Source organism: Chiloscyllium plagiosum, unplaced genomic scaffold (genome assembly GCF_037043375.1).
Source record: "Chiloscyllium plagiosum isolate Xiang-an unplaced genomic scaffold, Cpla_swu_hap1 HiC_scaffold_6, whole genome shotgun sequence".
In the NCBI taxonomy this organism is placed as follows: Eukaryota; Metazoa; Chordata; class Chondrichthyes; order Orectolobiformes; family Hemiscylliidae; genus Chiloscyllium; species Chiloscyllium plagiosum.
The window spans coordinates 63,334,358-63,361,272 of record NW_028270144.1 but is presented as its reverse complement, the minus strand read 5'-3'; the positions used below and the strand labels follow the sequence as shown (position 1 = coordinate 63,361,272).

General features: G+C 40.6%; 1 protein-coding gene across 22 annotated transcripts in view; it reads right to left on the bottom strand.

The window, feature by feature from the left end:
- The window catches only part of LOC122550608 (phosphatidylinositol-binding clathrin assembly protein), a 161,692-nt gene that overhangs the window by 36,406 nt on the left and 98,371 nt on the right, over positions 1 to 26,915 (bottom strand). For 11 of the 22 annotated variants that reach the window (XM_043691581.2, XM_043691589.2, XM_043691586.2 and 8 more), the window contains exons 13-16: positions 18,212 to 18,358; positions 18,008 to 18,091; positions 10,271 to 10,351; positions 268 to 384 (exon numbers count right to left, since the gene is read on the bottom strand). In XM_043691581.2, the coding sequence (XP_043547516.1) occupies positions 268 to 384; positions 10,271 to 10,351; positions 18,008 to 18,091; positions 18,212 to 18,358 (429 nt within the window). The remainder of the gene's footprint in view (positions 1 to 267; positions 385 to 10,270; positions 10,352 to 18,007; positions 18,092 to 18,211; positions 18,359 to 26,915) is intronic. The other 11 variants (XM_043691597.2, XM_043691598.2, XM_043691600.2 and 8 more) reach the window with 4 other exon arrangements.

Genomic DNA, 26,915 nt, shown 5'->3' with positions numbered 1-26,915 from the left:
GAGGAAAAGAAAATCATCTGTGCACATTTTCTTTCCGAAAAGGAGGGGAATCCAGGTGATCCTCTCTCTTTCCCCTTCTTCCATAATCAAAGTTAATGCTAATTGTTGCATAAATTGGCAAAGAGGGTGATGGATGATATACATTGTGTAAAATGTTTTCCATTCAAACATTAGATGCCAACTTAAGTAAAAGGAATTATCAAATTTTTCTATGTGTATGCTAATATACGTTTGTGGTACTCTATATAATGAAGACAATACTCTTACCACCAGAATCAATGATGCTGTTGGCTGTGGAGGCTGATTTAGTCCCAAATACGGACTCAAAGTCAACATTAAGGCTGGTTGATGATGGTGCCTGAGTAGCTGGTGAGGGATTGAACCCTAAAAATACAATCAAGCATTGTTGTATTGATTGAATAATTCAATAAATACAAAAAAAACTTCACAATTCAGTTAAGCATTCTTCTAAGGTTTTTTCTCAATACATGAACAAAATTGTGCATTTTAATTAAACATTTATTGGCTACATTGTTTCTAGCATCAAATGAAACAACATTTTTTACTTAAAATTTAGAAACAGCTCACTCACATTTACTGAGGCAGCATTCTGCAAAAATATAATCTTAAACACATTGAGGAATTAAAATTCTCCGTCATTGACGTATCACTTGTCTTATTTCCCAACCTGTTACATCTATTTTGTCTCACATTGTTTTCAAATAAACACTCATCCTGATTTTAACAACTTAGTCTCCTCCCTACATCACTTCTTCCAACTTCTCCAGTCTTCCTTTCCTTCTCTGAGCTATACAGTAATGCACAATTAGGATAACATTGATCACAGAACAATATTAGCGAGGGAGTTTCTGTTCTTAATCGAACTAGTGCTTCACAATGCAGCAATGAGGATTACTTCAAACAAGAAAAATGTCACTGTGAATGCAAGTATGCACCCTGAACTTTTGTGGGTTGGTATGAATGCAACATAATTAAGCTTTGCAACAACAGTAAATAAAAAAAAACTGCCTGAAGAGAGAGTGTGGAGCTGTAATTCAATGTTTAAAATAACTCTTAGTACCAGAGCCTTTATAATGCAAACGAACAGCGTAGGTTTGTATCCATTGAAGTTTAGCAGATTGAAAGATGACTTGTTTGAAATAAGTTGCTTCCTCTTGTGAAAGAATCTCGAACAAAGGTCATGGGTTAAAATAAGGGACTGCCCATTTAAGGCTTTTGTTTCCCCTCAACAAAAGTAGGTTTTCAGTCTTTCTCCCTTAAAAGGCAATGGAAGCAGAGTCTTTGAACATTTTTAAGGTAGAGAGATAGATTCTTGTAAAGCACATCAGTGCTTTTAAAATGGAGATAATGAGAAACTTCTTCAAGCAGAGTGGTGAATCTATGGAATTTATTGCCACAGTAGACTGTGGCGGTCAGGTCATTGAGCTTAGTTAAGACTAAGATAGGTCCTTGTGTATCAAGGGTTACAGGGAGAAAGTGGGAGAATGGGATTGAGAAACTTATCAATCATAATTGAATGGCAGAGCAGACCCTGAACTGAATGGCCTAATTTCTGCTCCTATGTCTTATGGTCTTCGATCTAAAACCTGAGGTTTCAACTTAATTAAGTTGCAAAGCAGGATGACTTGTAAGACAAGCAATGGAAGCAGCATACAATGGAGGGCTAAGCAATCCCACAACAAACAGTTTAGAGCTGTATTCTGCAGTTGTTTCTCATCCAAACTGTGGTGGTTGTCAAATAACTATACAACTGGAGACAGCTCCAAGAATGCACATTCTCAGTGATGGTGGAGACCAGCATGTCAGTGTAAAAGCAGTCTGAAGCATTTGCAAACATTTTCAGCCAAAAAGCTGATTGGATAATCCATTATGGTCACCTTCTGTAGTCATGTGAATTGGACCATTTGGCCTATCTTTATATTCCGTGGACTTTGTAGAATTTTGTGCTTTTTCTTAGGTTTTTTTGATCATTTCCTTAATTTCTTTAGTTAACACAAGGAGAGTGGCCTTAGAACTTTGTTGTGAAATATCCTTTTAATACCTACTTCTACTTCTCTACTGATCCGTTGTGGTCTCCTTCCTATCGGAAGGATGTTGTGAAACTTGAGAGGGTTCAGAAAAGATTAACAAGGGTGTTGCCAGGGTTGGAGGATTTGAGCTACAGGGAGAGGTTGAATAGGCTGGGGCTGTTTTCCCTGGAACGTCGGAGACTGAGGGGTGACCTTACAGAGGTTTATAAAATCATGAGGGGCATGGGTAGGGTAAATAGACAAGGTCTTCTCCCTGGGGTGGGGGAGTCCAGAACTAGAGGGCATAGGTTTAGGGTGAGGGGGCAAGATATAAAAGAGACCTAAGGGGCAACCTTTTCACGCAGAGAATGATGTGTGTATGGAATGAGCTGCCAGAGGAAGTGGTAGAGGCTAGTACAATTGCAACATTTCAAGGGCATCTGGATGGGAATACGAATAGGAAGGGTATGGAGGCATATGGACCAGGTGCTGGCAAATGGGACAAGATTAGATTGGGATATCTGGTCGGCATGGACAAGTTGGACCAAAAGGTCTTTTTCTGTGCTGTACATCTCGATGACTCTATGAGAGATCATCACAAGAGGAAATGTGGAGTATTTAGATCAGCCACAATCTAATTGAATGGCAGAGCAGGATAGAGGGCCAATTGGTCAAATCCTACACTTAAATCCTCCCTGGATTCGATTCCAGCCTTGGGCAACTGTGTGAATTTGCACATTCTCCCAGTGTCTGCATGGGTTTCCTCCAGGTGCCCCAGTTTCCTCCCAGAGTCCAAAGATGTGCAGGTTGGGTGGGATTCAATGACATAAAAACTAAAAAGGAGAGAACTTGTGCTTGGAGGCAGAGGATGTGGGTGAGATCCTAAATGAAACTTGGCATCTTATTCACCCAGAAGGATTTGAAGGATACTGAGATTTGTGTGGAGCATGTTAATATGCTACGGCATTTTGAGATCAAGAAATACGTGGTGTTAGCTCTCTTGAAGAGCATTAAAGTGGATGAATCCCCAGGGCGCAATGGTATCTACCCCATGTCATTGAGAGGGCAAGAGAGAAGATTGCTGGGGCCTTGACCAAGATCTTTGTATTCTCATTAACCACTGGAGGGGTCCCAGAGGACTGGTGGGTAGTTGTTCCTCTGTTCAAGAAGGGAAATAAGGATAATCCAGGAAATTATAGACCAGTGAGTCTCTCACTGGTGATTAGGAAGCTACTGGAAAGAATTCTTAGGGATGGGATTTATGCATACTTGAAACAGCATTGCCTAATTGGGACAGTTAGCATGGCTTTGTGCAGGACAGGTCATGTCTTACTAACTTGCTTGAATTTTACAAGGTGGTGACAAAGGTGATCAATGAGAGTAGAGCAGGGAATGTTGTCCATCATGGTAGGCTCATCCAGAAGATCAAGATGCATGGGATCCATGGTAACTTAGCAGCATGGATTCAGAATTGGCTTGCCCATAGCAGCCAGAGGGTAGTGGAGGATGGGTATTCTTCTGGCTGGAGGTCTGTGACTACTGGTGTCCAACAGGGATCCGCACTGTGGACCTCTATTGTTGGTGACATGCATAAATGTTGGATCGGTTAATCAGTTCGCAGACAATACAAAAGATTGTTGTGGTTCTGTTCGCCGAGCTGGAAGTTTTTGTTGCAAACGTTTCGTCCCCTGGCTAGGCGACATCATCAGTGCTTGGGAGCCTCCTGTGAAGCGCTTCTTTGATGTTTCCTCCGGTGTTTATAGTGGTCTGTCCCTGCCGCTTCCGGTTGTCAGTTTCAGCTGTCCGCTGTAGTGGTTGGTATATTGGGTCCAGGTCGATGTGTTTGTTGATGGAGTTTGTGGATGAATGCCATGCCTCTAGGAATTCCCTGGCTGTTCTCTGTCTGGCTTGCCCTATGATAGTAGTGTTGTCCCAGTCAAATTCATGTTGCTTGTTGTCTGCGTGTGTGGCTACTAAGGATAGCTGGTCGTGTCATTTCGTGGCTAGTTGATGTTCATGTATGCGGATTGTTAGCTGTCTTCCTGTTTGTCCTATATAGTGTTTTGTGCAGTCCTTGCATGGTATTTTGTACACTACGGTAGTGTACACATGGTAGTGTACAAAATACCATGCAAGGACTGCACAAAACACTATATAGGACAAACAGGAAGACAGCTAACAATCCGCATACATGAACATCAACTAGCCACGAAACGACACGACCAGCTATCCTTAGTAGCCACACACGCAGACAACAAGCAACATGAATTTGACTGGGACAACACTACTATCATAGGGCAAGCCAGACAGAGAACAGCCAGGGAATTCCTAGAGGCATGGCATTCATCCACAAACTCCATCAACAAACACATCGACCTGGACCCAATATACCAACCACTACAGCGGACAGCTGAAACTGACAACCGGAAGCGGCAGGGACAGACCACTATAAACACCGGAGGAAACATCAAAGAAGCGCTTCACAGAAGGCTCCCAAGCACTGATGATGTCGCCTAGCCAGGGGACGAAACGTTTGCAACAAAAACTTCCAGCTCGGCGAACAGAACCACAACAACGAGCACCTGAGCTACAAATCTTTGCACAAACTTTGAATACAAAAGATTGGTGGAGCCATGGAATGTGTAGAAGGTTGTCAAAGGAGACAGTGGGGTATTGGTCAGTTGCAGATAATGGGCAGAGAAATAACAGATGGAGTTTAATCTGGGCAAGTGTGAGGTGCTACACTTGGGAGATCAAATGTTAAGAAATATACAATTAATGGAAGGACCCTGAAAGGCATTGATATACAGAGGTATCTTGGGGTTCAAGTCTATACCTTTCTGAAAGAGGCCACGCAAGTAGACAGGGTGGTGAAGACCTTTATTGATCGGGAAATGAGTACAAGATCAGGATATCATGTGGCAGCTTTACAAGTCTGGTTATGCCAGACCATGCAAGTACTGCATTCAATTCTGGCCACCACATTACAGGAAAGATGTGGAGCTTTGAGAGGTTGCAGAAGAGATTTACCAGGATGCTGTCTGGATTAGAAAATGAGTTACAAGGAAAGGCTAAAAAAACTCAGATTGTTCTCTCTGGAGTGGCAAAGGCCAAGGGGAGACTCGATAGAAGTCTATAAAGTTGAGATGCATAGATAGGATTAATGGTCAGAACTTTTTTCATGGAGCTAAAATGTCTAATACCAGGGGACATTGCATTTAAGGTGAGAGGGGGAAAAGTTCAAAGGCGATGGAAGGGGCAAGTTTGTTTAAACAGAGCATGGTCGGAGTTTGGAACACACTTCCAGGAGTGCTGGTGGAGGGAGATAGGAATGGAGCATTTAAGGGACTTTTAGATAGGCACATGCATATACAAGGAATGGCAGAATATGGACCAAGGGCAGGCAGATGGGGTTAGTTTAATTTGGCATCATGTTCAGCACAGGAGAAAGTGAGGACTCCTGGAAAATGTGGTGCTGGAAAAACACAGCAGGCCAGGCAGCATCTGAGGAGCAGGAGAATCGACGTTTCGGGCATAAGCCCTCCTTCAGGAATGAGGCTGGTGTGCCAAGCGGGCTGAGATAAAAAGGTAGGGGGAGGGATGCTGGGAATACGATAGGTGGAAGGAGGTGAGGGCGAGGGTGATAGGCCGGAGAGGGGTTGGGGGCGGAGAGGACGGGAAGAAGATTGCAGGTCAAGAGGGCGGTGCTGAATCCGGGGGTTGGGACTGAGATAAGGTGGGGTAGGGTTCCTAGATGGAAAATGAGGCGCTCTTCCTCCAGGTGTCATGTGGTCAGGGTCTGGCAATGGAGGAAGCCAAGGACCTGCATATCCTTGGCAGAGTGGGAGGGGGAGTTAAAGTGTTCAGCCATGAAGCAGTTGGGTTGGTTGGTGCGGGTGTCCCAGAAACATTCCGCAAGTAGGCGGCCTGTCTCCCCAATGTAGAGGGGACCACATCGGGTGCAACGGATACAGTAAATGATGTGAGTGGAGGTGCAGGTGAATTTGCGACGGATATGGAAGGATCCATTGGGGCCTTGGAGGGAGGTGTGGGCGCAAGTTTTGCACTTCCTGCGGTTGCAGGGGAAGGTGCCGGGAGTAGAGGTTGGGTTGATAGGGGGTGTGGACCTGACGAGGGAGTCGCAGAGGGAGTGGTCACTCCGTAACGCTGATAGGGGCGGGGAGGGAAATATATCCCTGGTGGTGGGGTCTGTTTGAAGGTGGCGGAAATGACGGAGGATGATAAGGGGTGTAAGTTGAGGACCAGTGGGGTTCTGTCCTGGTGGCGATTGGAGGGGCGGGGTTCAAGGGCAGAGGTGCGGGGAGTGGAGGAGATGCGATGGAGAGCATCGTCGACCATGTCGGAGGGGAAATTGTGGTCTTTGAAGAAGGGGGCCATTTGGGTTGTTCAGTAGTGGAACTGGTCCTCCTGGGAGCAGATGCGGCGGAGGCAAAGGAATTGGGAATATGGGATGGCGTTTTTACAGGGGGCATGGTGGGAGGAGGTGTAATCTAGGTAGCTGTGGGAGTTGGTCGATTTGTAGTAAATGTCTGTGTTGAGTCAATAGAAATGGAGAGGTCTAGGAAGGGGAGGGAGGAGTCTGAGACGGTCCAGGTAAATTTGAGGTCGGGGTGGAAGGTGTTAGTTAAGTGGATGAACTGTTCAACCTCCTCGTGGGAGCACGAGGTAGCGCTAATACAATCATCGATGTAGCAGAGGAAAAGGTGGGGGGTGGTGCCAGTGTAGCTGCAGAAGATGGACTGTTCCACATATCCGACGAAGCAGCAGGCATAGTTGCGGCCCAGGCGGGTGCCCATGGCTACTCATTTACTGTATCTGCTGCACCTGATGTGGTCTCCTCTACATTGGGGAGACAGGCCGCCTACTTGCGAAACGTTTCAGGGAACACCTCTGGGACACCCGCACCAACCAACCCAACCACCCTGTGGCTGAACAGTAACTCCCCCTCCCACTCCACCAAGGACATGCAGGTCCTTGGCCTCCTCCATCGCCAGACCCTGGCCACATGATGCCTGGAGGAAGAGCGCCTCATCTTCTGCCTAGGAACCCTCCAAACATATGGGATGAATGCAGATTTCTCCAGCTTCCTCATTTCCCCTCCCCCCACCTTATCTCAGTCCCAACCCCCGGATTCAGCACTGCCCTCTTGACCCACAATCTTCTTCCCGTCCTCTCCGCCCCCACCCCCTCTCCGGCCTATCACACTCACCTCCTTCCACCTATTGTATTCCCAGCGCCCCTCCCCCAAATTCCCTTCCCCCTACCTTTTATCTCAGCCCGCTTGGCACACTAGCCTCATTCCTGAAGAAGTGCTTATGCCCGAAACATCGATTCTCCTGCTCCTCGGATGCTGCCTGGCCTGCTGTGTTTTTCCAGCACCACATTTTTCAAATCATGTTCAGCACAACATTGACGGCCGAAAGGCCTGTTCCTGTGCTGTACGTGCTGAATGTTCACGTCGCGTCAGATGAGGGATCAATATAGAACTGTGCCATAGATCAACATGCCCACTCCCTTGACTGGTTACTGTGGATAACCAAAACAAGCTTTCTAGTTTGGAGTCTGCATTGCAAGGGAAGTCACGCCATATGTACTGTCAGTCTGTGGGAGACATTTTGTTTCCCCCTTGGCTTGCTACAGTGTTCAGTCATAGCTCAACACAAGATGGAGGAACAGCACTTATTTTACCTATTTTACAGCCAACATTTCCTCTAAGCTGTGTGTCTGTGCATGCAGCCAGTTGCTCCAAAAGGTCCATGCAGTCATCAGCATGCCAACACCACTGTAGCACTGACTTGTAGTTCTGGAAGTTGTTGGCCAGCACAGACCTCAGAAGTTCATACAGACGAAAAAACAAAATAGCTGGAACACTGTTTCCAGCACTTACGACACAACTTTGACTTCTACAACCTCAAAGAATGACACCTGTTCTCCCATTTCTCATCCAACTCCACTCTCCCCCAGTCAGGCTTACGTGTGTCTTGTTGGCGTACTCTCAGCAAAAATGTTCCCCTTTCTCCTTTTCACAGCTAACATTTACATCCATTTTACATATTCATCACTGCTTTCTCATATCATCTTGACTTTGTCTTTTGCTCTGGACACACTCCCCATTTATTTCATTTGTTCCTCCTCCCCCTCTGTCACTGGTAAAAGAACCATCACTTTTGAGCTCATTTCAATTTTGCAGTCATAATGGCTTCAAAGTGTTAACATTGTTCTCTCTCCATCAATGCTGGCAGACATCCCGATTTTCTCCAGCACTTTGTCATTATATCTTATTTCCAGCACCTGTAATATTTTGCTTTTATTCAAGTACTGAAGTCTGTTAGTCTGGCTGAGGGAGCAAAATGCTAACAGGGAAGGCAGGGCCACTGTAGGCATTCAGGTAATGCAAAGTGAATGTGCATTCAATCATTGACCATGGAATGGACCCGGAGATGTTGATACTGGCTATTCAAGATGAAGGTCAGGAGGAGCAAGCAGCAAATTGGAGTCGGTATGTACTTGCTTCAAATTACGTATGAGTACTCAATTTCCATTCAATGAATGGTAGAATGGGAGCCTGGATATCAATGATGTGAGTTTAGGTAGGAATGAGAGTGATAATAATTGATAATCCCCATGAATAGCCCTCTCATCACTCACTATCTTGACCTTGCTCAATTTCTCAGGTGTTTCTCACTGTAGCCAAAGTCATTCTGGGCCTGGGAAAATTGCACCTATTTTCTCACATTCATCTAAATTATCTACTTCAATTTCTATTTATGATTGCATCATTGCATGACCATTATCAGTGAGGTACTAGCACAATCTAATATGTTTGCAGTGTAAACCTGAACAATGAAATACTGTTGCCTTTATCATTTTGCACAAGGATCTGAGCTTCCCTAAAAATCAAGCCGTAAAAGCACCCTCTTCTGCAAATACATAGTTAGTCACCAAGTTAAAGCAATAAAACTCAATGTAGATTTTAAAACAACATTAATTCTTGGGATGTGGGTGTCAAGGGCTGGGTCAGGATTTATTGCCCATACCCTGGAATACAGAGTGATGGGATGTTTTCTTAAACCATTCAATCCACTGGGCATAGGGATATTTGGAAGGGAGTTCCAGGATATTTGGAAGGGAGTTCCAGGATTGTGACATGGTGCCAGTAAAGGAACAGGGATATTAGTCCCAAGTCAGGAAGGTGGGTAGCTTGAAGGAGAACTTTCGGATGGTGTTCACATGCATCTGCTGTTGTGCTTCTAGCTGGTATAGGTACAGTACATCTTGTAGATGATAAACATTGCTGGCTACTATACTGGTGAAGGGAAGAGAGTGGTGAAGATGGTAGATGGGGTGCCAATCAAGCAGGATGTTTTGCCTTGCATGGTGACAAGTCTAGACTGATGGAGCTACAATCACCCAGGCAAGTAGAGGGTATTGCATTATACGCTTGATTTGGGCCTTGTAGATGGTGGACAGGTTTGGGAAGACAGGTATTAAGCTATTTGACACACAGAATTCCTAGCCTCTGACATGCTCTTGTAGCCACACTATTTTGCTACCTTAGATCAAGTCAATTAGAGAGGTTTGTATACAGCAAGAGGAAAATCTTCTGACTGCAATCAGTAACAATTTGGTGTGTAAATTTATATCTTTTCTCAAGAAGTCAAGAGGTTTTTCTTGCCACACTCTTATTTGGTGTAACAATTCAGTTTTACCTTACTGATGAAAGCATATTGCAGAGTAAGTTTAGATTAGAACTGTGGAAGAATTGGTTCATAATTTGTTCCCTGAATAGCTGCGTAAAGTGCAAATACTGTAAGCTAAGTACAACACATAAAACCTAATGCCTCAAGTTTGGTTTTCCCATGTTGTTCAGCATCACTGGTGAATGTATTTAGGGGATAAGGTACAAGCTTTCTGGTATATGAATAAAAATGGTTTAGAGGGATATGGGCCAAATGCTGACAAATAGGACTAGGTCAATTTGGGATATCTGGTCCAACTCATCTGTGCCAACCTAACGGTCTGTTTCTGTGTTGTATGACTCGGACGACCAAAACAGTACTTAAATAATGTATTTTAAGTATCACATTGTCCAAAATATGTCAAGAACCTTTGAGATACTATTTCACATGTAAATGAAAACATACAGAAATTCAGCACACAATAAAGAAAAAAAAATTACACCTTACTGCATTGAAACAAGCAGCTGTGAAAAAACCTACCTGCAAATAGACCAGCTACAGCAGGGGGCTCAGTTCTAAACTGGGAAGCATTAGAATAGGCTGGAGGACCACAGAAGGAATCTGACAGATAAATGTGCAAAGAAATAGGACAGAAAAATAAGTAGATGTTACTTTGCAGAGGATTGAAGATAAGTAGAAATAAGACAGAGAGAAGGCCAATTAATTGTTAGTTGGATGTAGTAAGCTAACTAAGCCACAAAGACATTTTTCAGCTTTTTTTTAAAAAGCAGATTATTAACCTATAACTACAATTCCATTTTTGTTTTAGACATCAAGACATTGATAGGTAACTCCTAAACAGTAATGAGTACTTTCATTGAATACACCAAACTACTGACAAAACAGTTCAGAAGCTTATTTTAGCTGACTGCGTTTTGGCATATTTTCACATGTACAAAGTAAAAAAGGTCTCAGACTCAAAATGTGATTCACCTCCTCTCCACCATTTTAAAACTGCCAAAGCTCAACAGTAAACACCCAAACACATGACAACACAGCACAGAACATACATGTACTCATCTAAATTGGAAACAAAAGGAAGTCTGATATTTTGTTTTAAATACAATATTTAAAGTTATTTTGTTGAAATAAACAATCAAAAATCAGGTAAAGCCAATTGAGAAAATATTTGATTGAGATTTCTATAGTAAAGAAAGAGCAAAATATTCATTTCTTCACCAAATCAAAAACAAGAACCAAAGACAGACAGAGAGATGAATAAAATGGAAATCAAAATGAAAACCTTGCATCTTAATGCATGTAACACTTCACCTCCAAACAACAACTTGTGAACTTTCAACACTTATGCTGACAAACAGTAATTTGCAGATAACAAAGTTCAACAAATAATGTTTGATTCATATTTTTGCTTGTGTTAGTTGAGAAAATAACGTTCAGAACATATTTAAAACACAATAAATGCTCAAAGGAGCCTCAAACAAATGTACTGAAAAAAAAGAAACCAACATGAGAAAAAATTTGATCAAACGTAAGATTTAGTTTTTGTTATAAAAAGGTATTTTGAATAGTGAGCTTCATTTGAACTCTGACAACTTGAGACTCTGAAACAAAGGTGCAAAGAGTTGATAAAACTACACAACAGTAGTCAAGCACAACACAAACACAATTCAGGAGGTGATAGACAACACTGGAAAAATATTGTAACCTAAGTGTGGAGCAAAGTCGTGAAGAATTTAGAAACAGGTGTATTCATTTCAATTGAACATGGTGTTCAGCTTCAAAAAACTTTGACTCATCCTGGACTGGATGATGCAAAAGTACAGTACTCTAAACATCACAAAGACATGATGTGGAGGTGCCGGTGTTGGACTGGGGGTAGGCAAAGTTAAAAATCACATGACATCAGTTAAAAATCAGCTCCATCAGGTAGCTACGCTCCGAAAACTTGTACTTTCAAATAAACCGGTTTGACTACAATCTGGTGTCATGTGATTTATCACAAAGACAGTTAGGTCAAAAGGGATTAGTGCTCAGTGTACATGTGGAAATCAGCTACATATCTACAGATGATAGCACTGAAGGCATTTAGACAAAGTGATGGGCAGTAACAATAGATACTGATGGGATCCTCGAAGTGACAATGCAGGAGACAGTTATTGCTACAGATAAATTCTCATCATATTCGTTGCAACGCCAGAGGGAAAACAGTTTTTAAAAAAGTGCAGAGACTTGCATTTATGTAACACTTTTCATAATAATTGAATACCTTACTTGTCTTTAGAATAGGCAAATTAAATTTTTTAAACCAGCAAACAAACCCTCAGTTTAGCATCTCATTGAAAAGACAGTACAGCACACCCATTATTGTGTACTGGAATGTCAGCCTTGACTTTTGCACTCAAGTCTGAAATTGGAACTTGAACCCAGAACCTTACAACCCAAAAGCAAGAGTGTAACCAATTGAGCCCCAGATGATTTTTTAAAAAAAATTACCAGGAAATGAATGTATTAGTTATACTGGAGCTCCATTTTTGAGTATACAAATCAGACCGTTATATGTAATTTGCTAGTTTTATTGTTTTTCCTCCTGGGAATTGTGTGAAATAGATGGCTTAAGAGCATTTGACAAAAAAAAATGTTGGGCATCAAAAGTCACAGATAGACAGATGAAGCACTTGCAATTTGGTGTAGAGATGAATGACAGTATACTGATAAGAGTAAAAATGGTTGCAAATACGGAATTCCTTGGAAAGAACAGAGAGCGAATGTAGATAATGCTGTGGAAAAGGTCAGTCCAAAGTCTGGCTAACTCAGTCTTGAGTATATAAAATGATTGAACATCCAAACATCAATTTTCAGAAGGAATTTCTCATTTCAAATGTTAAATGGGAGACCATTTATTTTAAAAGTATGCCCTCTAGTTCTGGTTTTTCCCCTGCCCACACTTTTCCAAACACTGCCAGAACCTTATACTTCTATAAAGATCACCTTTCATTCTTCTGAATCCCACCAAGTATGGATCAATCTGCTCAAGCTTTTATATTAAATCAATGGCGACATGTTCAGTGAACTGCCCATTTGGAGAACTAGCGCAGATATGCTTACTAGTCAAAGGTTCGACAACACAGCTCTTGTATTTAACATCTTGACTATTAAAAGACAAGTAACCCATATGAAGAGAGGTTGAGTAGGTTAGGTTTATTTTCATTAGAAAAAAGGAGATTGAGGGGGGGACCTGATTGAGGTTTACAAAATCGTGATGGGTATAGACAGGGTGGATAGAGACAAGCTTTTTCCCAGGGTGAAGGATTCAATGACGAGAGGTCATGCTTTCAAGGTGAGAGGTGGAAAGTTTAAGGGGGATACATGCGGCAAGTACTTCGCACAGAGGGTGGTGAGCGTCTGGAACGCGTTACCAGCAGAGGTGGTAGAGGCAGGCACGGTAGATTCATTTAAGATGCGTCTGGACAGATGCATAAGTAGGTGGGGAGCAGAGGGATACAATTGCTTAGGAATTGACCGACAGGTTTAGACAGGACATTTCGATCGGCTCAGACTTGGAGGGCCGAAGGGCCTGTTCCTGGGCTGTAAATTTTCTTTGTTTTTTTGTTCTATATGCTTTCTTAATCACCTTTCTGTTGCTTTCAAAGATTTGTGGATATATACAAAGGTCCCTCTGATCTTCTGTACTTTCTAAGCAACATATACTCCCCTGCCTTATTAGGCCTCCCAAAATGAATCACCCTCACACTTTTCAGAAGTAAATTCTATTTGCCACTGTTTAGCCCATTGACACTGTCCTGTAGTCCAAGGCTTTCCTCCCTATTTAAATATCACCAATTTTTGCGTTTTCTATGAACTTAGTGATCACAGCTCCCACACTCATGTTGCGATAATTAGTGTACACAGACAGACACATGACTGCAGTCACAAAAACATTCCAACCAGCATCCTCTACTACCTGCCACTAAGCCAATTTTGGATTCAATTCACTAAACTGTCCTGAATCCAATGGGCTCTTAATGTCTCAACCAGCCTGCCAAATGAGACCTTGCCAAAAGCCTTACTGAAGTCGACATATACAACATCAACTACACACCCAACCAGTTAAATTCAAATGAAATGTTAGACATGATCTCCCCTGACAAAGTTATACTGGCCAACCCTGATTAATCCTTATTGCTCAAGTGGCATTAATTCTAGGCAAAAGTGAAGACTGCAGATGCTGGAGATCAGAGTCTAGATTACAGTGGTGCTGGAAAAGCACAGCAGGTCAGGCAGCATCCGAAGAGTAGGAAAATCGACGTTTCGGGCAAAAGCCCTTCATCAGGACTCTGGCAATTAATTCTGTCCTTCAGAATTTCTTTCATAGGTTTCCTACCACAGATGTTAGATTTTCTGGTCTGTAATTTCCTGGTTTATCCCTACAATCCTTAGAATTATAGAGTCATACAACACAGAAACAGACCCTTCGGTCCACCCAGTCCATGCTGAAGATGATTCCACCTGCTTGCTCCTAGTCCATATGCCTCCAAACGTTTCTTATTCATTAATTTATCCAAATGTATTTTAAATGCTGTAATTGTACCCATATCCACCACTTCCCTCAGGAAGCTCATTCCACACACTAACCACCCTGTCTAAAAAAAAAAATCACCCCTCATGTCTTTAACTCACTATCCTCTCACCTTAAAAATGTGTTCCCTAGTCTTGAAATTCCCCATCCTCGGCAAAGACAACTACCATTAACCTTATCTATACCCCTCATTATTTTATAAGCTCTATAAGGTCACCTCTCAACTTCCTACGCTCCAATGAGAAAAATCCCAGTCTATCCAGCCTTTCCTTACAACTCAAACCTTCCAAGCCTGGCATCATCCTCCTAAATCTCTTCTGATCCCTCTCCAGCTTAATAATATCCTTCCTAGAACTAGATAACCAGAACTGGACACCGTATTCCAGAAGAGGCCTAACCAATGTCCTGCACAATCTCAGCATGACTTCCCAACTCCTATACTCAAAGACCTAGCCAATGAAGGCAAGCCTGACAAATGGCTTTTTAATCCTCTTAAATAACGGCACACATTAGCTGTCCTCCAGCATCCTGGTACCCTCTGTGGCCACAGAAGATTTGAAAATTAACATCAGAGCTCCTACACTCTCCTCCCACAAGTTCAGGATGCATCTCAACTGGGCCTGAGATTTAACCACTTTTAAGCCTGTTAAAACTGATATTACCTTCTCAAAGCTAATTTGTTCAGATTTATCAGACTACTATTTCCCAGATTTTTAAACCTCCACTGTCCTTCTCTATTTGGAATAGAGATACAAGTAGTCATTTAAAATCAGCTGTATATTCAGGCTCAAAAACAGATTGCTACTTTGGTCCCTAATAGACTCTTACTATTTTCTGATCTCTAAAATACTTCTAAAATGCCATTGGATTAATTAGATTACTGATTAGATTACTTACAGTATGGAAACAGGCCCTCCGGCCCAACAAGTCCACACCGCCCCGCCGAAGCGCAACCCACCCATATCCCTACATTTACCCCTTTAACCTAACACTACGGGCAATTTAGCATGGCCAATTCACCTGACCCGCACATTTTTGGATTGTGGGAGGAAACCAGAGCACCTGGAGGAAACCCACGCAGACACAGGGAGAACGTGCAAACTCCACACAGTCAGTCGCCTGAGTCGGGAATTGAACCCGGGTCTCTGGCGTTGTGAGGCAGCAGTGCTAACCACTGTGCCACCGTGCCGCCCAAGACTACGGACTTTGGTTAATTCTGGACATTACCCACTATTATTTTGTCATGTTTTCTCTGTGCACCTAATTTCTTTGTTAAGTAAGCTCCGACATTTTCTATAGTTCCCTAGAACATCAGCTTTTTGAGCTGTGAGTATCTACCATAAGCTTCCATTTTTTTCTTATCCAAACTTGTGCATCCCTTCACATTCAGGGTTCTCTGCAATCGTTGGTCTCATGCTTCACATTTACATGAAGATGTTGGGTCTGCAGTCTCACTTTTACTCGGCTGAACGTCTCCTATTGCTCTGATATATCTTCCTCAGAAGTTTCCTTTGGTGCTGTAACAATTCTGTGAACTCAAAGATCTCAGTGCAGGATGTTTTGACAGCTGGAGAAGACTACGGACTTTGGTTAATCAACATCTTTAAGCAGGCATGGAATCTAATAGGCAACGTTACTGTGGGTATGAGTTGACATGGAGGGTATGAGGTGCTATGGGAAATCAGTGGGGGTTATGAGTTAGCTTAGAGTTGGAATGGAGAGAGACGGAAAAGCCATTGTTGATACCTTTAGAATTTACGCTTCACAAGATCCCGGAATTCAGACTCCGGCTCAAAACCACACAAGGAGCCAAGAACCATGAGTCCTTGAGATGCTGAAATACCTATGAAAATTGGAAGCTGGGGCTGTACTGTGTAAGGGCGACACTAAGAAATGTCTACCCCTTCAAAGGGGATGGTGGCCAGTTGAGAACTGCAGGGTGCAGATTTGCTATCCATACTGTCTGAATGGAGTTTGAAGAAAGAGATTAGGTGAGCTTTGCTCTGAAGAAAAGGGGAGAAACTCAAGTGCAGAGATTTAGCCGAGGAATACTGGGATAGGTAGGTGTACAGACAGTATGATGGAGGAGTTTCACTGGGACAGAGAGATTGCAGATAGGTTGAAGGACAATATGAAAAAGGATTTTTCAGAGATTGATGATAGTTTTGAAAGGGAATGTAACATTTGACAATACACACCTTCAACCTGCATGGTGAAATTTATTCCAATTCCCTGAAATAACTTCTATAAAAGTCTTAAACCATACAATCGTTTAGTTTAACAAATTCAATTTTCAAGGGGAAGCATGAAAAAGTGACAATTAATCCAGACAGCATAAAATAAAACTTCCGGGGTGTTTTTCTAAAAACATGTATAGTCATACAGAATATGAAAATTTCAGCTAAATTTCAAGAGTAAACTGAGTAGTAATAGTCTCTGGGTTACAATGAACTTGGGTAATGAATATTTCTTGTGTCAGGGATAAACAAACAACTAGAAAAAAACCCAAGTATTTAAGAGTGCCACAGTGACACTTAAAATATATAATATTTTTAAAGTAACCACTCTTTATTTACCACTCAGAAGCAAATTATTTCTACATTAAGCTATTCCTCACAGTATAGTACAACTTCTGAAATATAAGGAACTATTTTCTTACTATTTGGAATTCAGAAATTTTGGAAGACAAGACAATACAATTCTGCTTATTAGCAATTCTTTTAGTTAGAATCATATGTGCTTACTTTGGTTAACCTGGCCTGTTGTTCACTTAGGAATAGGGTTAAGTTAGGAATAGGGAATAAGTTACCTTGCAAATTGATGTTTCCCTAATCCTAGATAAAGATCTAAACAGAACTTATTCCGAATGACTTACATGCACAGTGGGAAGACCAATCTTGCTTCTAGGTGCAAGAGGTACATGTCAAACTGAAGTTGGAGGAGTTCCTTGCTCTCTCGTAACTACAGCAGGAGGCAGGGGTTTTCCAAAATTGTGAAAATCAATAATATTTTATGCAACTTCCCTGGGTGCTAATTAGAATGGCTCAAGCCAGGAATCTGACTAATTATATTGCCTCTCTGAAAGCAACTCTTCCAGCAATCATCCAATATCAATGAGTCAAATTTGTATGGAAAGTGGCATGTACAGCATATTTCCATTGTCAAACGGCATATCATTTATTGAAAAAGATAATGCTGGGTGCTATCATTGTAGCTTGTTCTTGGAAATGCATACTATGTGTATGTAAATTACAAGAGTTTTCCAGAAGAAATAAAGTGAATCTAAAATAATGAAGTTTTGACAGATCACTTTTTATTGAGTTAAGGAAAAATTGTATATCACCTCCTGTAAAGACACACAAACAGTATACTAGTGAATAAATGTAATGAAAAATCTGCAAATAATGAATGATCCAAATAATGTCAATAAACTGAACAAATTCTTAAGAATTGACCTACTTGAAATTTTTTTTTAACCTCTGATATAAATTAATATGTACAGAACATTACTGAATAATGTCTGTATAAGTTGGATTACTCAATCAGAAGGACAAGACTAGCTCAACTACTTCATTCTAAAAGAAAAAACATTCTTTTTATTACTTTTCAAAGTATTGTGCTATGTTTTCTTAAAGCAGAAAACATAGATATTGTACTGGAAAATCTTTCCATCGGAATACCTGAGACAAAACGGTCAATCCGAGGAGTGTATTCATATTTTGTGGCAACAGTAGAACTTGGCTCAGTAAAAGGATTGAAATGATCTGGAGAATCAAGAAATCGCATGTCTTCATAGATTCAAATTCTTGAAGTACTAAATAAGTTCTAACAGTAAATTTTAATTGGTCCTGGTAGAGAATATAACTAAATAGGTAGGTCTTTACCAAACATTTCATGGCTATGCGTCCTAGAAGTAAAGGTCACACCATCTGAGAAGGCGACAGTGGTATTTAGAACTTCATCAGCTTTCGTAAGAAAAGGATTTAAACTTGGAATGACTTCATCACCAGCATCAGAGGAGGAGAAAGGATCTATAAGCAGCAACAGTGAAGAAAGCAATAAAACAAGGAAAAGCAAAAAAAATCAGGTCACAAGACAGAAAAACCATTGTAGTCAACGGACATACATTCAATATTTGAACACTTCAACTCTGGAGCCTTATTCTTGCTAAATTTGTGAAACTGTTTGCCAGTACTAGCAAATTTCAATCCCAAGTCTAAAAATTACATTATCAATGACATCAGCGTAATAAGCTCTACAGACTAGGCTCTAGTTACAAAGTATACATATACTCAATATTCCTGGAAATTTCAAACTGTTCCCATAAACATGTTATATCCTTTAAGACAGTTTGTTCAGACACAGAAACAAGAGCATAAATACTGGAAGTTGCTCCATTCACAGTCCCTTGTTCTTGTTTCACCATGCATGACCAGCAATGGAAATTCTTAAACCGTACACATTTGGATCAACACATTTGCATCAAATTCAGTCCTCCTTTGGTAAAGAATTATGCTGCAACTTATTATGTTTCAATGTTAAACTTAAGAGAAATTCCTCTGTCCAAAACAAAAGGGGAAAGGTTAGGGAGGCAACAGTTCTTCTTCTTTTTCCCTTCCTCACACATAGCGACAGCACAGTGTAAAGAAAAACAAGTATCACAGGTACAAGAAAAAAGTGACTACCAACTTTGACTGAAAAAAGAGCAAACATGCATTGGCTTCAACTTATCACGTGCATAATTTGATGTGCTAGCCAAATCCAACTACCTTGGAAATAACATTCACAAATTTCAGTGCAACTCTCACAGTAGCAGCTTTAAATTAAAATAAGCAGAACATTGTCATTGCTACCAGAGTTCAACATCAAAACTACACAGTCATAACTGCAAATCTTCATAACCTGTGTATGTTAAACTATTTGTAAATATTGCATGATATAAAGATGTCAATTGTTGATCAGCCATTCAGCAATAACAAATTAAGAACCTCAGCACTTAACCAACATCTCCTACATTCTTATGTTAAAAGAACTCTTTTTCAAAAAAAAATCACAAATAGCATCCTGAAGTGCCCTCATTACAGTATTACTAACAGTTGCTTCAGCATAGAGTCAAGTTGCAATTAAGCTAACATATAATTAAACCAAAAGGAATTTTGATAGCTAGATACTCAGTGCAACCCAATCTCCCGCTGAATCTTTCAGAGTATTATTCCAAATGTATTGGGAGTCTGACAAAAATGAATTCTCATACTGCTGCATTGGTTAGGATTTTTTTTTTGTAAACCTTCATTCATTAGCTGCAATACATTCAAAATATTTTATAATTTGACATGCATCAAGTCAAATCTGAGAAAAGTAAAATATACAGAATTAATTCTTGCACCAATGCCCAGATACATTCTGCTGTCAAGCCCAACTTATCTGGGTGATCATTCAGGAGAAACTGAAGCTAGTTTTAAAAATGAAACCGGAGTAGTGAAATAACAAAACTGTGTAATTAAATAAGCACACATACATTACCATGTTGTTATTTCCTAATCCCCCAATTTCACTTGGTATTCCAACACATTGATATTCTTTGAATGTTGCCCAGGTGCAAGTGTCTAACTGACCACTGGAGATATGAATATACTATTTGGAAAGGAATTCCAGTGACTAGCTGTCAAATTTTGCTAATGTTGTTCAAGTATGAATTTGTACAGAATGAATGTCCATCATCAGCACTTGCACTAAACTAGCAAGATCTCCAGACACATGTATGATCACATTATTGCAGTTCTTTTTCCCCCTGTTGGTGTCACAAAATGGAATTTTGGCCTCTTGAAAATTGGGAGTATGTAGTTTGACTCAGCTGCTAATTTAATCATTTGTTAAAATGTTTAATCATGAGTAAATTGACTAAAAACAATGGTATTTGGATTCTCTAAGATAATAACCACCACTCATTTTCTCAGATAGCAGGTGCTAGTAATGGTTGTCGCTTATACCTCCTTGGGGCACATCTTTATCTACGGATTCCAATACAAACACTTTTTCCTTAAAGTATCATCACTTTTTCTACTTGAAATCATTCCTGTTTTCCACCCTCCGTTCTAATGCTGACCATTTTGGGCCATTAACTGATGGCTCATTCCACAATTATTATATCAGTTTCAGACATTTTTGCACAATAATTTTCATCAATTCATTCAGCCTATTCCCAAAAGAAAATTCAGATCGCCTCCAATGTTCTTGAGTGTATCACTAGAATATACAAGAGAGATTTGCCATAATATGTCCAAAATGGTCCTCCCCATTGAATGGAAAAACTAAACCTTTGTATAGCACAGAGGCATTAAGGTTGTAGCAGGGATAAAATGAAGCTACATCAGAACATTATTTCAACAAGCCAACACACACTGCAACACACAGGAATTATGCAGAGCAGAGGAAAATCACCTATACCGTGTATTCAAAAAGAATGGGTACCCAATGAACACAGTCTGCCGATTTCTCAGCAACAAACCCAAACAAGCAGACAAAACACGCCCAGAAACCCTAGCCACTTTCCCCTACATCAAAGATATCTCGGAAATCACTGCCAGATTACTCAGACCCCTTGACATCATGGTAGCCCACAAATCCACCAACACACTAAAACAGCAGCTAATGAACTTGAAAGACCAACAAGCAAAACTAATGTCATTTACAAAATACTGTGCAAGAACTGTAACAAACACTACATTGGATAAACAGACAGAAAACTAGCCACCAGGATACATGAATATCAACTAGCCATAAAACAACATGACCCTCTCTCACTAGTATCCTTACATACAGATAAGGAAGGACACCACTTCAATCGGGACAGGAATTCCTAGAAGCATGGCATTCCAACTGGAACTCTATCAACAAACACATCAAGGTAGACCCCATCTATCACCCCCTGAGAAAAAGAAGAAATGATAACACCACAGGTAATGACATCACCAACCCAAAGAAACCCAAACACAAAGAAAAAGCAGGAATCTTCAACAGTGTTTCACCCGAAGGCCCACTAAAGATGTCTGGAAATTAACCTTCCAGCTCAGTGAGCAAACCTACATCCAGGTTAAAACAAGTCTAGAATCTCTACAGAGCAGAAAGAGGCCAATTGGCCCATCAAGTTTGCATCAATCCTCCGAAGAGCACCCCACTCTAGTAAATTTTACCATGGTTTTACATCCCTACACACTACAAGGAAATTTAGAATGGCCAATCCATCTAACCTGCACAGCTTTGGACTGTGGGAGGAAACCGTAGCACCTGGAGAAAATCCCTTCAAATGTGGGGAGAAGGCGTAAACTCCACACAGTCATTCAAGGTTGGAATCAAACCAGGGTCCTTGGCATTTGGAGGCAGTACTGCTAACTACCGAGCCACCATACCACCCTTCAAAACACCAATTTTATAGATGGAATGCATCCAAAGCATTATTGGCCGATGAAAATAGATTAACAGTAAATATTGTTAAAACCAGACTGCTTAGTAGTAATGCCACTGGACTGGTAATCCAGAGGCCCAGACTAATGCTCTGGAACATGGGTTCAAAAATGATTACTCAATTAATAAAATCTGGAACTGAAAGATTAAGTCTTGGCGACCAGGACAGCTTTTACTAAGTGACAAAAATTTAACTCATTCGCTAACTTTTTATTTAAATAAAGGGAATCCTCACTTGGTCTGGCCTGTACACGTGACTCCAGATCTGTACCAATGTGAATACTTCTTACTTATCCTCGGAAATCAGTCAAGATCTTGCCACATTATCTGATAGGACTGCTGCAAGCTGTTAACCTGGTTTGGGTAGCTTACTGCCACCAATCCTCCTCCGCTCTGCTGAGCTTAGGGCTTATCTAATTATCAGTTGCTCAGATCACAGGGTGAGGTGAAACCAAGAGGATGCTTGTGTTGTATAAAGATAGCTTCTTAGTACAAACTATCTATTAACATGTACAATTCCCAAGGACCATTGCGAGCTGTACAGAATACATTTGCTGCTTTCAGATATTTCTTCAGGACACAACTGTCTCCACCCAAAGACTGTAAAATCATCAAATTCTTTGGTGCTCAATGTAACATGAACATCAACTCCTTCACCACAGATGGGCAAGAAACATGACATCCACAACCACAACCCACATGCCTAAAATGTGTTTGAAAACACATAATTATCTCAACCAAACACCTGTGAACAGAAATGATCACAAAAACAACACAAGCTACATTCATGGGGGAAACGGCACTGGCTGTTGAACAGTATTTAACAATGGTGGTACTGCAGCTGATAGACCAAATCATTCTTAAGGTTCCTACTTTCTGGTAAGCTTGGAAAAATAGATTTTCATAACAAATTTCTCCAAGAATCTGATTAACTGGTGTGGGATCATGTTCAAATAACAACCGAAAGCGGTGACGGCGAAAATAGCCTCTTATATTAGCAACCGCAGTAGCACAGTTCAAGGTGACAATGAAATCCTGAAGTACACTTCTTACAGTAGCCTCTTTGTACAACGTTTTTAAGTACTTTAAAATTCTACCATTATGGTGTTACATAGCTTTATCTATAGTACATAAAAGTTTATAAACAGGAGATTTAGGAATTTAGGGAAAATCTGCCATTTGGATACAGAACTGGCTCAAAGGTAGAAGACAGAGGGTGGTGGTGCAGGGTTGCTTTTCAGATTGGAGGCCTGTGACCAGTGGAGTGCCACAAGGATCGGTGCTGGGTCTACTACTTTTCATCACTTATATAAATGATTTGGATGTGGGTTTAAGAGGTATAGTTAGTAAGTTTGCCGATGACACCAAAATTGGAGGTGTAGTGGACAGTGAAGATTACCTCAGATTACAACAGGATCTGGACCAGATGGGCCAATGGGCTGAGAAGTGGCAGGTGGAGTTTAATTCAGATAAATACGAGGTGATGCATTTTGGGAAACCAAATCTTAGCAGGACTTATACGCTTAATGCTAAGGTCCTAGGGAGTGTTGCTGAACAAAGAAACCTTGGAGTGCAGGTTCATAGCTCCTTGAAAGTGGAGTCGCAGGTAGATAGGATAGTGAAGGCGGCGTTTGGTATGCTTTCTTTTATTGGTCAGAATATTGAGTACAGGAGTTGGGAGGACATGTTGCGGCTGTACAGGACATTGGTTAGGCCACTGTTGGAATATTGCATGCAATTCTGGTCTCCTTCCTATCGGAAAGATGTGGTGAAACTTGAAAGGGTTCAGGAAAGATTTGCAAGAATGTTGCCAGGGTTGGAGGATTTGAGCTATTGAGAGAGAGATTGAATAGGCTAGGGCTGTTTTCCCTGGAGCGTCGGAGGCTGAGGGGTGACCTTTTAGAGGTTTATAAAATCATGAGGGGCATGGATAGGATAAATAGACCAAGTCTTTTCCCTGGGGTGGGGGGAGTCCAGAACTAAAGGGCATAGGTTTAGGGTGAGCGGGGAAAGATATAAAAGAAACCTATGGAGCAACTTTTTCATGCAGAGGGTGGCACATGTATAAAATGAGCTGCCAGGTGAAGTGGTGAAGGCTAGTACAATTACAACATTAAAAGGCATCTGAATGGATATATGAATAGGAAGCGTTTGGAGGGATATGGGCCGGGTGCTGGCAGGTGGGGCGAGACTGGGTTTGGATATTTGGTCGGCATGGACGAGTTGGACTGAAGTGTCTGTTTCCGTGCTGTAAATCTCTACGATTCTATGCTGGCTGCTACTCCTGACAGGATTAAGTGTGTTTGTCCGTTCTGCTTGCATAATTAAGAGGAATTAGTCCTTTTATCCCTTAAGTTAGTAAATGTACCAGACCTTTTTAGAAATTATACATGTACTTAACAAAAGAATAAAGGATATTAAACAGATTACTGCAGTCAAGTCATGAGATTTGTTTACTATTTGTCGGTGTGAGTTTCACTCATTCATTCATGCAATTTCATGGAAATGCTGTTTTGATAGTAAGTTTAGCAGCCCTGTTTATTATGTATTAAATAAGTATACACTAGTTGGGGAAACTGTTTGATGTTCTGCAATCTATTCAGGTCCTGACACATTGTTGGTAAGGGCTGATTAATATGATCTTTCCACAGTTTCAAGTGGGTCATGGAGATGCTATGGTGGTGAGGGTATGGTTTCTGAACAGGTTAGTAGTCTTTGATACTTATTCAGAGGATCTTTTGATGTAAATAGGTCTGATAGGGGTTGAAGGTGTGAAGAAGCAGTAACGGGTTTGGAAGGAATGTTTTTAAATTTCGTCTATCTTGCAATACAATGCAGTACAAAACCACAGTTTTATGAATGAATGAAAATGCATTATAGTAAGCAACAGGTTAGTAAAGGGTTATGGATGAATGAATGGGAATGTGGTATTAATGAATATAGCGAGCTGAGCAGTGAGTTAGTGAAGATATCTATGACTTATCTTACACTAGCAATAAATAATCTTAGGGACTTATAAACATTTTGATCAAATATGGCTTATGAGAAAACGTATAAAAGCACATTAGGGAGGATTTTTCCAAAATGTTTTAAGCAGTCATCCTGAATTAATCAGGAGTAAATATTTTCAATCAGGCAGGCATATTGGAGTACCATGACCCTCAAAAGGATAGATAGTTGACTGTTTACTATGTAACCTGTTTCCTGAAGAAGGGCTCATGCCTGAAACGTCGATTCGCCTGCTCCTTGGATGCTGCCTGACCTGCTGCGCTTTTCCAGCGCTGTTTACTATGTAAACTCATTTTATTAGAATAGGTTTCCTTTAATCTGAGGGGCATTACAAATTCCCGTTCGAATTATCTAAACAAAATATCAAAGTTAAAACTATTTTAAAGTCTGACAAAAACAAAAGAACCAGTTTGCCCTGTTTTATCAACCAGTATATTGGCAGAAAAAATACAAAAGTAAAATACCTATATTATTTAAGGTATTTCAATAGATAATGGCAGATGCTTTTTGAAAAAGATAGCTTTATTCCTTGTACAGGTACATGTAATCACCTGATCAATTATATTGGCTCTGGGCTATAATTTCAGAGACAAACTCAGGACTGAAATCAAAACCATTTGGACATATTCATATTGATTAAACTATCATTTTACAATGTTCTTACAATTATTTTAAAAACATTCTTAAATGTTGCTATGATTGTCACTTTGGTCTTGGGACATCAAACAGATAGTTAACAAGTTAATTAGCAATCTGAACAGTATAAAAACAATTGAGTTGTAAAGAAAATAAAACACCTCATAGTATTCGTTTCATAGGCATATCCCATAATGTCTCAGCCAAATTACTCTTCAATTGTAGATACAGCTGTTAGAAAGGTAAACACAGCAATCAAGCTGTGCACACGATATATTCCACAAATACATGAAACTACTTATACACTAACCACGTCTTCGGAGAATTCTCTGCTTTTCCCAGCACCCCCAAATTATGACTGGATTTTGTGCATTCTTCTGAGTAATCAAAGGAGAGCAGCTCCAACAATGCAGCATTTCCTTGAACTAGACTGAAGGATCAGTCTAGTTCATGTCCTGAAGTCCCGGAGTGAGGTTTGAATCAACAATTATATGCAGGTTTTGTGACATCTGTAACACATCCCGCAAAGATTTTCCATTTTTGTACATCCATGTTGTATCGTTGATGAAAATAGATGCAACTCTTTGTTTTTGCCATGCTACTCCTTCAAAGAACTCCAAATAACTTGGTTAACAGGAGTTCTCTTTCATGAAACCATGCTTACTCTGCCCTATTCCCTTCAGTCTAATTTCTGAGATATAGCCCCTTTAAATGATCAGTTCTACCACTTTCCCCATGACCGATGTCAACATTTGACTAGAGGGATAATATTTGCTACTTTACTGTCTGACTGCAAGAACCTAGTGAGTTTTAGAAAATTAACACCAACACATCTTTCACCCGATTAACTACATTTTTTAAGACCCTCATATGAAGACTATCGAGACTGAGTGACATGTCTACCCATTCTTACTCTCCAGAGGGTCAAGACTCAGTGATTCACTTTCTCCTTTTAAAAAACCTGTTGAAATCCATGCTCTGCTTTTATATTTCTATCTTTCCCTCATATTCTAATGCCTTTGCCCTAATTTACCCTTTAGTCATTCTCAGGCATGTTCATATTCTTAGAGAGAAAAAAAGTTTATATTCTAACCAGTCATCTGACCTGCCACTTACCTTTGAGAATTTGATGCATTTCCAAACTCTTCCAGCATACATGGACAGTGGGTCCTTGAAAATTATTTTAGAATAGTAGGGAACGTACAGATTCTCAGTATTCCAAAATATTCCCTTATATGTCTATCACTACATGTGTACTGATCTATTCCCTAGCTTAGTCCAGCTCGTTCAGTGAGCTCAGCTTTCATGTCGACAGTTGCTCTTCTTCAAATTTAAAATACTTGTCTTTGACCTAGTATACTCATTTTCAAATGCCATGTAAAATTCAATCATACTTGTTTGATGCTACCTGAAGGTACCATTACTCTGAGATCACTCATTAATGCTGTCAAATTACCTAAAACCAGGAGTAATATAAAG